This window comes from Phascolarctos cinereus, unplaced genomic scaffold, assembly GCF_003287225.1.
Source record: "Phascolarctos cinereus isolate Bilbo 61053 unplaced genomic scaffold, phaCin_HiC Scaffold_9;HRSCAF=440, whole genome shotgun sequence".
In the NCBI taxonomy this organism is placed as follows: domain Eukaryota; kingdom Metazoa; phylum Chordata; class Mammalia; order Diprotodontia; family Phascolarctidae; genus Phascolarctos; species Phascolarctos cinereus.
The window spans coordinates 33,522,319-33,536,202 of NW_027556402.1; the positions used below are offsets into that span (position 1 = coordinate 33,522,319).

The 13,884-nt window shown below is 40.8% G+C and overlaps 1 protein-coding gene across 1 annotated transcript in view; it reads left to right on the plus strand.

The window, feature by feature from the left end:
• The first annotated feature begins 315 nt into the window (after positions 1-315).
• Positions 316-13,884, plus strand: part of LOC110209846 (all-trans-retinol dehydrogenase [NAD(+)] ADH7-like) — a 29,121-nt gene continuing 15,552 nt past the window's right edge. The window contains exons 1-5 of the mRNA XM_020988572.2: positions 316-434; positions 4,525-4,626; positions 9,893-10,031; positions 12,492-12,579; positions 12,665-12,881. Of these exons, the coding sequence (XP_020844231.1) occupies positions 417-434; positions 4,525-4,626; positions 9,893-10,031; positions 12,492-12,579; positions 12,665-12,881 (564 nt within the window). The 5' untranslated portion in view covers positions 316-416. The remainder of the gene's footprint in view (positions 435-4,524; positions 4,627-9,892; positions 10,032-12,491; positions 12,580-12,664; positions 12,882-13,884) is intronic.

The following is a 13,884-nucleotide window of genomic DNA, read 5'->3' on the forward strand; positions in this document are numbered from 1 at the left end:
GGAGTTTGAGGTGAATGGCTAGAACAGAAAGAGAAGAAATTGCTCTGAACATCTGATGCCTTTAAAGAAAACAAACTGTTGAAGAAAATGCCAGGGTTTAAATTCTCAGGGTGTGGTCTGATCTGTTTTGACTTCGTGTAGCTACAAAGGTAAAAACAATATTTACACCGTTCTTCACTATTATGATTAAAATCTCGGTTCCCTTAGATGCATCACATCTCTGTTAGTTTTGTTTTCTTTCTTTTCAAAACTTCAGCATTTCAAGGGGTGGGACCAGATTGTGAGAGGAAGGGCTTGAGGGCTCTGAGTCATGTTTTTGAAGGCGTTCCTTTGAAACAGAATATTTACCTGAAGGCATGCTAGTTCACACACAAGGTCAGAGGACTTCTGAAGACCAGAACTAAAAGAGAGGCAGGATGATCAGTGCAGGAAAAGTAAGCAAAATATTCCGTATCTTCATCACCAACTAGGGAGATGGGTAACTCTGCAACCTTCCAGCATCTGAATTACTTATTTAAGGATGTAAATTTTAGGAGAGGAGAGGTTTACCTAGGCAGGCAAGCACTTAGCATATGTATTACATTACATTATATTATGTTTTATTTTAATATATACATGTATATAACTATATATGTAACTATATGTATATATATAGTATGTATATATGAAAAACAGTGTGTGTGTGTGTGTGTATGTGTGTGTGTATGTATATATACTGCAGAACTTTTCATTGCTGCAGGATGAAAATGGGGACTATGAATGGAATGACTATGGGGAAGGGGGCCCTTTCTCTAGGACTTTGGCAGTGACTGAAGGAATATACTTTAAGTTGATTTCGCTAGAATGTTAGCACCTTCTGCTCTGACAGCTGTAATTTTATACAGTTAAATGATGGAATGCAAAAGGTAGAAGTTAAATCTGTAACAGCACCAAAAGACTGGGCATGCCCATGAGTTATTTAAGGATGTGATTTATATCAATTACCAGTGTGAGGATGAGAAGTAAGAATGGCTCTCATTAAAGACTTACTTATGTGGGCAAAAAAATAACTGAGTGTGCAGGTAGAGAAGAGGATCTTAACCTTTTTTGTGTATTGTGGACACTTTAGTTGTCCATGGACTTCTTAGAATGATGTTTTTAAATGTATAGCATAAAAATATATAGAATAACAAAGGAAACCAATTATATTGAAATATAGTTATTGAAATGTAAAAAAAAATAAATAATTATCATAGACCCCCAAGTTGAGAGCAATTGGTAGAGTTTTAAAGTTTGCAAAGCTTGCTCAGATATAAAATATAGTTCTAAAAATAACCATGTAAAGCCAGTAAAGGTCTATTTATCTCATTTCACAGATATGCAGCTCAGAGAGTTTAAGTGATTTGCCTAAGGGCAGGCCAATGCTTTTCTAAAGCAAAGTTGTGTGTTTTTTGTTTTTTTAAACCATACCATACTACTGCTTGCAAGTTCATATAATTGGGGGGAAAAAGATGCTTAAAATTCTTTAAATGTAGAGATTGGGTCCAGTTTAAAAAGAGTTTGGGTCTTTACTTCATTTGGCAAAATGGCCCAAAGAGGTCTAGAAGAATCAGAATGTAAAAATACCTCAAAAGACCAAATCATTTTTTATACATCAGTTGGAACACCTGTTTTTATGACCAAAGCTATCACTAAAGCAAAATCAGTTTAATTAGTCAATTATTTTTTCATTTTGACACGGATCTATTATTTGCAAAAGTAACTTGTATTTTTTCTTCATAAATGCTTTTTATGTCATAGATGACATATATTGGCAAATATAATCCTAACCTGAGGGCTTGAAATGCTGAGAATGGCTTTGAATGGAGGATGTACTCAGGAGCATTTGAATTTGGTTAATTTTGAGACCAGCTGGTTCGTGTAAAGACTAGATGAATCTGGTAACTGCACCTCCAATGCTAACTTTCCTGAGCTAACTTGAGGTGTTCTGAATTCCATCCCTCTGTGAATGAATGGCTAATATGAAGTCCATAGACTTGTGAGCAGTTCCCCTGATAGCCCTTAAATCTCGCCTAATCTTAAGTTTCGGTCACCTCTGCCCAAGGTTACAGACAAGCCAATGAGATGTTTTTCCAGAGCTCAGGCGGCAAGGCTCCCTGGCTTTCATGTTGGATCCACCTCAGCAGTAGGTGGCAAAATGTGGAAAAAGTGAGTGTATGAAGGATCTGCATAAACAGTCCTCATGGGAGAAAGTCTCAGAGCATCCACTGTGGCTGCTTTCTATGCTGGCCCCTAGGGAGCTAACCCCATAGTCTCTCTCCTGAAAGCCAGGGAGCCTTGCCACCTGAGCTCTGGAAAAATTCTCATTGGCTTGTCTCATCTTGTGGTCACTCAGCACAGCTTGTCTCTTTAGATGTATCTCACCACATACCTTTCATGGGCACAAATAGCACTTATGGCAGAAAGAGACCAGGGGACAAATTGGAGGGGTCCTTATTTAGGTAGATCAGAAGACAGAAGAACTAGAAAAATGGGTGAAGATGAGGACCAGAGATTCAGGCCTGTAGCAGCGCCACTGACCCCAGCACCTCAAGGACAAGTATGGAGAATTGGTATACCAAGTCATCTACTGTCTATTCTAACATCAGCCAGATTGCACCAGATGCTTGCTTCAAAATAGTGTGATAATCATCATTTTCTCCTGAGACCCTATTTCAGGGTTTCTTCCCAGACTCCATGATGTAGGGCTGGCCCTGGTAAAATTCCAAAGTAGACAAAGTAGACATCATCTTCCTGCCTCAGTTTCAGACTCCTTCTTTGTCGTCTTTCTCTCACATTGCTGCCTTTGTGATCCCAACAGAGTCACCCACCTAGGCCACCCTATACCACAAAACATTCCGGGGTGCAGAAAGAGATGTCAACACTTTGCAATCAAAAGCCTAGTTCCTTTAAGGCTGCTGACTCTACCTGGGAGCTAGGAGGCAAGAAAGCTGATTGAGTGAATTCACCCTACTGCGCTGTGTCGGGACTTCTCTGACTTTCCCCCAAGGGTCCAGGAAGCTCATTTTGGGGGAAAACCTCACGATCATTCAAGATCCTGTCAGCCTTGGGATTCCACGTCATCATTATCCTCTGTCCCTCTTATTGGAGAGTGGGGCTTCTAAACTTTTAGCCTTCCATTTAAGGAGGTGGTACAGTTCAGAACACTTCCTCATTTCTTACCTGTCTGCACTATCTTTGAACTTCTCTGACTTTTCCACTACACCCCAATGTTGGGTACTTACCCGGCTCCCTCCACTCCTTTGCTTTTCAGCTCCTTTTATGTGTTTTCTTCCCCCTCCCCATTAGATCATAAGCTCCTTTAGGGCAAAGACTGTTTTTCTTTTTTTCTTATTTCTATCCCTACCACTTACCACAGCACCTGGTACATAGTAGGCACTTAATAAATGTTTATTGACTGACCGACTCTAATGTTAGTGACTGACAGTCAGTATTTGCATTTTTAAAAGGTTTCCTTTAACTCAACTAAATGCCTAATTGGTGAAGTACTGTATCAGGTGATGGAACATAAGGAAGGGAGGAAATGCTGGCTCAGTGGGGACAGGGGTTAGGGTGAATCCTTTGGACGTGGAGGGGGCGAGCTGGTAGACCAGCTTTCTTTGGGAGTCAGTTCACAGTTTCAGCTCCTCTAAGATATTTCTGATTTGCAACCTCTTCCTTTCCTTTACTTCTAGACCCAGAATTTCACTGAAACCTATGAGTTCATTTTTCCTTTCTTCCAATGCTTTTCGTGTCAATGTCTCCAGCCTTCAGAGGGACAAGTATTTCTACAAATGTAGTAGTTTTGCAACTTAAACTTGCAAATGCATGGAAAAAGTCCTGGTCTTGAGGAAGGTTAGCTGAATAGCCCACCCTGACAGAATGCTTCTTTTGTTAAGAAACATTTTTATTTATTTATTTTTAATTGATGGAATAAAACAAGCATTTCCATAACAGTATAATTTTTTAAAAAGATGATTGCGCATAAAACCGCAAGTCTATTATGTACAACTTACTATTCCTTTTAAATATATAATAAAGTTATTATGTAAATTTTTCCCCTTTTTTTTCTTCCCTCCTTCCCTACCCTAGAGATGGTTACATTAGACACAGATATGTGTGTGTGTGTATATATACACATATATAAAATCATTCTATACATACTTCTATTTATTAGTTCTTTCTCTGGATGCAGATAGCATCTTCATTCTTATGCCCTTAGTCACTCAAAGTACTTAAAACAATACTGCTGTCATTGTATACAGCGTTCTCTTGGTTCTGCTCACTTCGCTGTCCATTTTTTCATGCAAGGCTATCCATGTTTCTCTAAGGTCACTGAGCTTATCATTTTTTATAGCACAGTAGTATTCCATCACAACCACACACCACCACTTGTTCATCCATTCCTTTCTTGCAATGGACTTTCCCATGCTTACGCTAGTCAAGTGCCAAGATTTATGGGTTGATGAATATGTCACATGAATATGTTCTTGCTATTTTTTCTAGGTGATTAAATGCAAAGCTGCTGTGTTGTGGGGCCTGAAACAGCCCTTTTCCATCGAGGAGGTGGAAGTTGCCCCACCAAAAGCCTATGAAGTTCGAATTAAGGTACTGACGTTTGTAATACAGACTATTTTTTTTTCCTTAAGAGAAGGCCTGAGACAAAGATGGCACCAGCCTTAAAGGTACATGACTTCATTTTTCTCCACTACCCCAGCAATTAAACTTGAAATCACCAGAACAAAAAAAAAAAAAGAGAGAGAGAAGGCCTGAGATTTCTTTCTGATAGGGAACTGTCAAAGAGAAAACTCTTGCAATGCAGATCAGTGCCTGTTCTTCAACTTAGAGACTCAGAGTTGCCTGGAGACATTAATTAGTTAAGTGACTTGCCCAGACTCAAATAGCCAAAATGGGTCAAAAGTGGGACTTGACTCCAAGTCTTAAGTGATATTGTATCAGTCGACACCTAAGTGAACACCATTCTAAACATTTGCTGGGAGGGGCAGCTAGGTGGTGCAGTAGATAGAACATCGACCCTAAAGTCAGGAGGACCTGAGTTCGAATCCAGCCTCAGACCAAACACTTGACACTTACTAGCTGTGTGACCCTGGGCAAGTCACTTAACCCCAGTTGCCTAAAAACAAACAAACAATAAAAGAATATTTGCTGGGCTTGTAATCCCATGATGTTAAGGGTCCCTGATGTAAAGAAACAGCATTCTTGGAGCTATACCACTGGCATGGCTAACAAGTTAAATAGTTCTGCATCATGTTCTTGCCCTCATGACATTAGGCATGGCCTCAACTGTAGCTGCCAATATTGCTGTTGTTCTATTCTTCAAAGATTCCTTTTAGGACAGTTCTCTTAGAAAGGTGTTTGGATCCCCATAGCTGAGATAAATACAACCAAACCTACAGCATCATCACCCCCATAAGGACTTTGGGTCAAAGCTTCAGAAATGCATTAGGAAGGGAATATGAGTCACCCAGAACTAGATGTCTCTAATATCATCTTTTGAGAATCATATTCAGAAGGCTGTAGATTAATGCTTCCTAATCTATTAATTCTATGCCAATTTCATTTTATGTCAATTTGTAATTTTGCAGTTTTGGAGTTGTGATGCCTACTTAGGTGCTCATCTTCCTTTCTCCCCCCCCCCACCCCCACCAACCCTGGTCTCTCCTCTCCTCTCCTCTCCTCTCCTCTCCTCTCCTCTCCTCTCCTCTCCTCTCCTCCCCTCTCCTCTCCTCCCTCCCCTCTCCTCCTCCCCTCCCTCCCCTCCCTCTCCTCTCTCCTCTCCTCCCTCCCTCCCCTCCCCTCCTCCTCCCTCCCCTCCCCTCTCCTCTCTCCTCTCCTCCCCCCTCCCTCCCCTCTCCCTCTCCTCTCCCCTCCTTCCTCTCTCTCTCCTCCCCTCTCCTTCCTCCCCCCCTCCCCTCTCCTCCCCTCCTCTCCTCTCTCTCCCCTCCCCTCCCCTCCCCTCCCCTCCTCCCTCCCTCCCCTCTCCTCTCCTCCCCTCCCTCCCCTCCCTCTCCTCTCCCTCCTGTCCTCTCTCCTCTCCTCCCCTCTCCTCTCCCCTCCCTCCCCTCTCCTCTCCCCTCCTCTCTCTCTCCTCCCCTCCCTTCCCCTCCCCTCCCCTCTCCTCTCCCCTCCTCTCCCCTCCCCTCCCCTCCCCTCCCTCCGCTCCCTCTCCTCTCCCCTCCCCTCCCTTCTCCTCTCCCCTCCTCTCCTCTCTCCTCTCCTCCCCTCCCCTCCCCTCCCCTCTCCTCTCCCCTCCTCTCCCCTCCCCTCCCCTCCCCTCTCCTCTCCCCTCCCTCCCCTCCCTTCCCTCCCCTTCCCTCCCCTCCCCTCCTTCTCTCCTTCTCTTCTTCTCTTCTCTTCTCTTCTCTTCTCTTTCTCTTCTCTTCTCTTCTCTTCTCTTCTCTTCTCTTCTCTTCTCTTCTCTTCTCTTCTCTTCTCTTCTCTTCCCTTCTCTTCTCTTCTTTTTTCTTTTCATCTACGAGTCACAAAAGATTAGAGGCTCAGAAGAATTTAGAATAAATATTTCTGATAGGAGAATTCAAAATGGATATCAAGTAGAGGGCAATGGAAAGATGCATGTTGGCTGAGAGCAAAGGATCTCTGAAATAAAGGATGTCCTCATGGAAATGTTTGCTTCAAAAAGATAGGCAGATCACTCAATGAAAGCAAGGCAGACAGCCTCCAGGGGCTCCTATAGGACTACAGCACATTCAATGGGGAATGTAGGAAGTCACATAAGAAGGTGGGCAGACTTGAATGGCTTCTAATCTACATGGTTGGAGGCAACATCTGGATCGATGAAACACAGATTTCACTTGCATATTTGTGCTGGACCATGGCATCTTTCTTTCCCTTGTTAAATATTTATTGAATGAGCACCTTAATAATAATGAAAAGTAATGACTTTTTTTGAACAAAATCTCCTCAGACTCAGCTAGCTATGAAATATTTTCTATTGATTGACATTAGGAACATATTCACACTGTCCTCTGTGCTTGAACTCCTTGCCCCATTATCCAATCATTAGTCATCTTCTTCTAGATAAGGAACACTGGGCTAGGCCAGCTTTGGCTTCTTCTTCCTGTACTCTCATGCTTTAAATCCTGGCACAAGGAATCACACAACTCTGCTGACTGAGGCCTCTCCAAATTGCTGTTCTCTATTCTTAACTGCCCCTCCCCTTCTGCACAACAATTCATTTATTCTGCCTTCATTGACTCTGTGCTTTTTAAAAAATATTTATCCTCCAAGCCATCTCTTTTGTCCGAGAGCTACCTATAATACAGCATCCTACTCTCTCAGCAGAGGATGCTTTTGCTTTATACTTCACTGAAAATAAAAAGCCTTATACTGTATTGAAAATATTGAGCCTATTTTTAGTACACTTTCTCTTGTCCTTGATTCTATTCCTCAAACACTCTCCACACTGTTGCCCATTCTGGCTTCCTTTGCTATGGTCCACGAAGAGGTTGCCTTTCTGCTCGCCAAGGCCTATACATCCTGTCTCCTCTGAAAACTTGCTGCTCCCATTCTCCATTCCTTCTACTATTTTATCATCCAGTAGTTTCTTAGATGATGCTTGCAAACATGCCCAGGCTTCCTAGTCCTTTAAAAACCCAAGCTTGACTTTTCTATTTCTCTTTGTCTCTGTCTCTGTCTCTCTTCTCTCTCTGTCTCTGTCTCTCCCCTCCTTCCCTCTCTCTCTCTGTCTCTCTCTGTGTTTTGTCTCTCTGTCTCTTTGTCTCTTTCTGTGTCTGCCTCTCTCTGTTTCTGTCTCTCTTCTCTGTCTGTCTCTCTCTTTGTCTTTCTCTGTCTCTGTCTCTCTCTCTGTCTGTCTCTCTCTGTCTTGATATCTCTGTCTCTCTCTCTGTCTCTTCCTGTTTCTCTGTCTCTGTCTCTGCCTTTTTGTCTCTCTGTCTCTGTCTCTCTCTGTCTCTGTCTCTCTCTCTCCATTTCTCCTCCCTCTCATAATCTGTTGCTCCTAGTTGCTTCTATCCTCTCATATCTTGCCTCTTTCAGCTCTTCACACTCCGACCAACACAGCATCAATGATCTCTTTTAAAAAAAATCCAGTTTTTCATTATTGATCTTCTATTTTCAAATGGATTTCATTAATCCCTTTTGTTTCTACAGCAACTTCCTTTCTTCTGTATCCCTTTCCTCGGCTTATTGAACCCTTTGCATTTGGATATCACATTAACCTCTCAAATTCGACATGTCCAAAGCTGAACTTATCTCTTCTCCTCCCAACCACCCAGTGCCACCCTTTCTCCTAATGCTTCTATTTCTATCAAGGACATCACCTTCCTTCCAACCACTCAGGTGTTCAAACTCAAAGACAGGTGTAATTCCTCACTTTCCCTTCTCCCCCATGAACAAGCTTTGATTCTCCCTCAATAGCATCCCTCAAAATTGTCCCCTTCTCTCCTTTTGCATGTACCACATAATTGTTCAGACTTTCTTCACCTCCCGCTTGGACTATTGCCATAGTCCCATTATAGACACAGTCTCTCCCTTGACTAGTTCTTCCTCCAAACAGTTGCTTAATTTACATTTCTAAAGCCGTGGTCTGACCATGTTACTGTCTGGAAGACGTTTTAGCCTTTATGATACATTCTTCTGCTTGATATTTAAATCCCTTCACAATTTGGCTCCAAACAATCAATCTGGACTGACTTCACACTGTTATCTTTCACATATGCTATTTTCCAGCCAAACTGATCTACTTTCAGTCCTCTTTATATAATGTTACATCTCCCATCACCATGCATGTATACGGGATCTACACCTGGAATGCCTTCATTCCTCACCTCCCCCTCTTGAAATCTTGAGCCCCCTTCAAGGCTCAGCTCAAGCACTACCTTTCCTGATCACCCCTCCCCAGTTATTGTTGGCCTCTCCATCACCTCAAATCTATTTATATTCACTTAGCATTTTGTATTTACACATTTGCTCTCAGTGGAGCGCAAGCTCCTTGAAGACAGGGACAGTTTGGTTTTATTTTTGTACACCTAGTACTTAGCATTTTGTTTTGTATACTTTAATAAATTCTTATTGAATTGAATTGGAATTTATAAAATAATAAAATAAGATATGCCCTCACAATTAAAGATATGTACATTTTTATAGTAAAAAAATCAAAATAGAATCACATGAATTTATACCATTTTTTCTCATTAACAAAATATTTAGAAATTCTGTGTGCCTTGAATAATGACCAATTTCCTAAAAACCTTTCTTATTTCCTTTCCTGGCTACTTCCCATGGTTCATCCTCCAATAATCTAGCCATAGCCCTTTGCATTTTCCCTAGGGTTGAGATTCACCGTAAATTTCAATTTAACTTTTCTGTTACCTTAAAACAATGTTTGAGATCAAAGAATCTTCTGCAGCTTGCCAACCTTGCGACAAATAGTTCCTCACGCCTACCACTGGGATAATCAATACTAGTAGGAGCTTTCAGAAAAAGCTCACTTTCTTTTGACCTACTCTTTGAGATCATCCCAGGCGAAAATGTTTTGTGAGACGTAAAAAGCTAAAAAAATCCCAAATCATGTAGACCTTTGATGAGATGATCACACTTGGTTTAGTTCTTCCATTTGAGTACTGCATGTCACTTCATATGACATGTCACTGCCCTGCTGGGTCATACTCCCTCATGACGAAAATTCCCTTGGCACAAGAACCTTAGAGTTGGTAACACACCCAACACAATGGAAAGCACTGATATATTTATAAGAGGATAGTCTTTAAATATAAGATGCATTTCACTTAAGAATGACCCAAATAGTCCCTTCCTTCTATGACCAACATGTCATGTTACCCCAGAGTTCAGTCGTCTTTCTCTTTCCATGTAGATCTTGGCCACAGGGATCTGTCGTACAGATGACCATGTCGTCAGTGGAGCAATGACTACTAAGTTTCCAGTAATTGTGGGACATGAAGCAAGTGGCATTGTGGAGAGTATTGGAGAAGGGGTAACTACAGTGAAACCAGGTGAGGCAGGGGTCTTTAACTGGGGTCTATGAATTTGTTTTTCATAAACAATTTTTATAACTATATTTCTTTTCTTTCCTTTTTAATTTATGGGATAAAACAGGCATTTCCATTATGTTATGTTATATTTATTTTATTTTATTTTATAAGCTATGTTACAGTATAATTAAAAAAAAGATTACACATGAAACTGAATTTCAATATAAGTGGTTTCTTTTGTCATCCTGTATGAATTTTTTTATGCATTTAAAAACCTTATTCTGAGAAGGGGTCCACGGGCTTTATCAGACTGCCTGAGGGGTCAAAGACAGATAAAAAGATTAAGAACTTCCTGAGGTACAGGAATATTGAGTAATGCAACTACTTAAATGTCAGAGCAAGAAAAGTAGGTACAACACAACCTTCTTCTGCCCATAAACCTGGGGCACACTCTCTCATGAATAGACACAGTGCCATCCATGGTAAGAGTGGGTTCATGCTTAGAATATAGTACCAATGAGGCATACGTGTAGGATACACATGTGACAAAGGCAATTCTTAACTCTTGACACTGTAGGGCCTGGAAGGCTTTTCTTCCTTAAGTCTTCATGCACTTCCTCTTGGGTTCTGCACCTTTGTTGGGCAGATTACTCAGCTGGGATCTCAGGGACTGGTCTCCATCTTTCTCCTACTTTCTTTTCTGCTGATAGGGTCACACTCCTTAAAACTGCTTCCTCCCCAGCCCCTACCCCGATTAAGTGACTCCCTCCCTATATCCATATCTGTCTGGAATGTGTGTCTCTTCAGAGACATAGACTCTGACAATTCCTTTTTCTCCCTCTCCCCCACCCACCAGTACCTACTCCATAAGCAGCCTGTGGTTGAGGGGAAGGAAGGAAGGAAAGAAAGAAGGAAGGAAGGAAGGAAGGAAGGAAGGAAGGAAGGAAGGAAGGAAGGAAGGAAGGAAGGAAGGAAGGAAGGAAGGAAGGAAGGGAAGAAGGAAGGAAAGCAAAAGGAAGGAAGGAGGGAAGGAACAAGAAAGGAAGGGAGGGAGGGAGGAAAGGAAAGGGAAGGAACAAAGAAGGAAGGAATGAAAGGAGAGAAGATGGGAAAGAAGGAAGAACAGAGGGATAGGAGAAGAAGAGAGGGAGAAAGGAAATAAGCATTTATTAAGCACTTACTATGTACCAGGGACTGTAATTAGCCCTTTACAAATATTATGTCATTTGATTCTTAAGGGGTAGGGACTGTTATCATCCATTTTGCAGTTGAGGAAACTGAGGCAAATTAAAGTTAAGTGATCCATTTCAACACCTAGCTGCCTCAGTGTGGCTAATTTGTTTGTTCATCCAATCATTTTACTCCCTTCTAGACTTAGTAAGACAGGTGCTCACATCTCATAAAGTGATCAGGGTGTAGATTCATCTCTATGGTCTAGGGAACATATCATTACTATTTTGTGATTACATTCTGAACCATCAACTGAGGTTTGTTTGTTTGTTTTGTTTTTTGTTTTTGAGGAGGGGACTCTCTTCTCTTACCTAGATATTTCCGTATTTTTCTAAATCCCCATATTCTTCATTTCTTATAGCATTATTAAACTCTCTTATATTCATATACCACAGTTTGTTTAATCACCCCAATCAAAGGGCACCCACTTTGTGGCCAGTTTTTTTTGCTATGGCAAAAAGTGTTGCTATGCCTTTGAGAATTGGTAGATAGAGGTGGCCAGCCTCAGCGTTGGGATGTCCTGAATTCACATCCTGTCTCTGATATATATTTGCTGTGTGACTCTTTGCAGGTAACTTAACCTCTCAAATTCTCTAAAAATATAAGTTGTAGAATTTGTAGTTGTAGTTTTCTCTAATGGTGTAACATCCCTCAGGGCTATTCTCCTAACTCACATTCATGTGTAGTTTCAGGTGCCCAGAGTACGGTTTCTTTTTATAATCTATCTATCTGTGTGTCTGTCTGTCTGTCTGAATACATTTTATTACTTAGATGATTAAGCTAGAAATCAGTAGAGATCATTATTTAGAAATTATTGCCATTTCTGTTAATTCACATTCATATGTATGTACACCCCATATATATGTATATATACATACACACACATGTATACCATTTTAGGTAATTCGCATTTGTTTATTTGCTTTGTTCTATGAGATGATTAGGACCATGTGGTTCACAGCATCAAATTAGGAGTCAGAGGACTTGAGTGTTAGATACAAGTTATGCTGCTTATCTAAATCTTACTTATTTTATTCTGAACTTAATGAAATAAAGCAAGCATTTCCATAACATAGTAGAATTGTCTATGCCCCAGAGTATGGTTTCTTATAGACAGAACCCACATTTCATACTTCTTTATATCACCCCAAACACACACTCACACTCCCCAAACACCTAAGATAGGTGCCTGGCATGTGGTAAAAGATGGTTCCTAAGCAATATTTCACATCATAATCTTTTCTCTTCCAGGAGATAAGGTTATTCCTCTCTTCCTGCCACAGTGTGGAAAATGCTCCTCTTGCATAAATCCTAATGGCAATTTCTGTGTGAAGGCTGAGTGAGTGTCTTTTCTACAGAGATTTCATTTTGATTGTCCCATTACTGCTGCATTCATTTATTGATGCCTTTAATATATTGAATAGTGTTACAGGTAAGGGGGTATTGTCTGATGGCACCACCAGATTCACCTGCAAAGGGCAGCCTGTCTACCATTTCATGAACACCAGTACCTTCACTGAGTACACAGTGGTGGAAGAAACTTCAGTGGCTAAAATCGATGCTGCTGCTCCTCCGGAGAAGGTGTGTTTGATCGGCTGTGGATTCTCCACTGGCTATGGGGCTGCAATGAACACTGCCAAGGTGAGGATATGAAAGACTTAATTCTTATGAAAGATGCTTTTCTTGGCATGGTAGAGATTTGTGCAGATGCTAAAAGTTTCAAAACACAAGCTACATTCAGGTACTGTCTATACCATACCAGATAGCTGAACAAACAATGAAATATCCATTTAATCACCCAGAAGCCTCTGGCTCCACAAATATGAAGATATAGGGACAAAAACATTCAGACAGTCCAAAATTCTTATTCCTCATTCAGATGCTTTTGGCATTAGGAATAGTCTCTAATATGTTATATCAATGGTTTGGATGAATTCCCATTGGTCACAATAGAAATGAATGCATGCATGCATGAATGAATGAATGAATGATAAAACATTTATTAAGCAGTCACTATGAGCAAAATATGGGGAAACAGAAAAGAATGTTCATCCTTGTCTTACAGGAGCTCATATTGTAATGGAGGAGTCAACACCTATAACAGCTACAAGTCAAAAATATGGCTCAGAAAATGAAAAGAATGCACAATAAAATCTCCTCTGTTTGGGTCTCACAAAGTTATATTTTGTGTAGATTAGGAACAATGGGCATAATTTTTTAAAACTAAAAATCTCCTCTATCAAATCTATTGCAAAATTTCTCTTAAATTTGGAGGTAACTGTGGGTTCTTAAGAGTTATGCCAGCAGAACTCAGGTCTGGTAAGTTTTACCAACACACTGATTAGCTTTTCCAAAGACCTGCCTATCTAAGTGCAGAAAATCTCATCGCCAGTAGGCCCACCATTTGATGATGAATTATTTTGCCATAGTAACCTTTGGAAAAAAAAACCAAAACTTTTTTTAATACAAAATGGTGGTTATCCTAGTATGGTAGCTATCTGTTTCTTCAGTGATGGTGTGTCAGTGGTGAACACTGGGGCAGAGAGTGCTAAATAGCCCACAGTCTTTAGATACTCTATAAATGTCAATTTGGGTATTGATACATGATATCCTGATCAATAAGGAAGAAAGGAAATAAGCATTT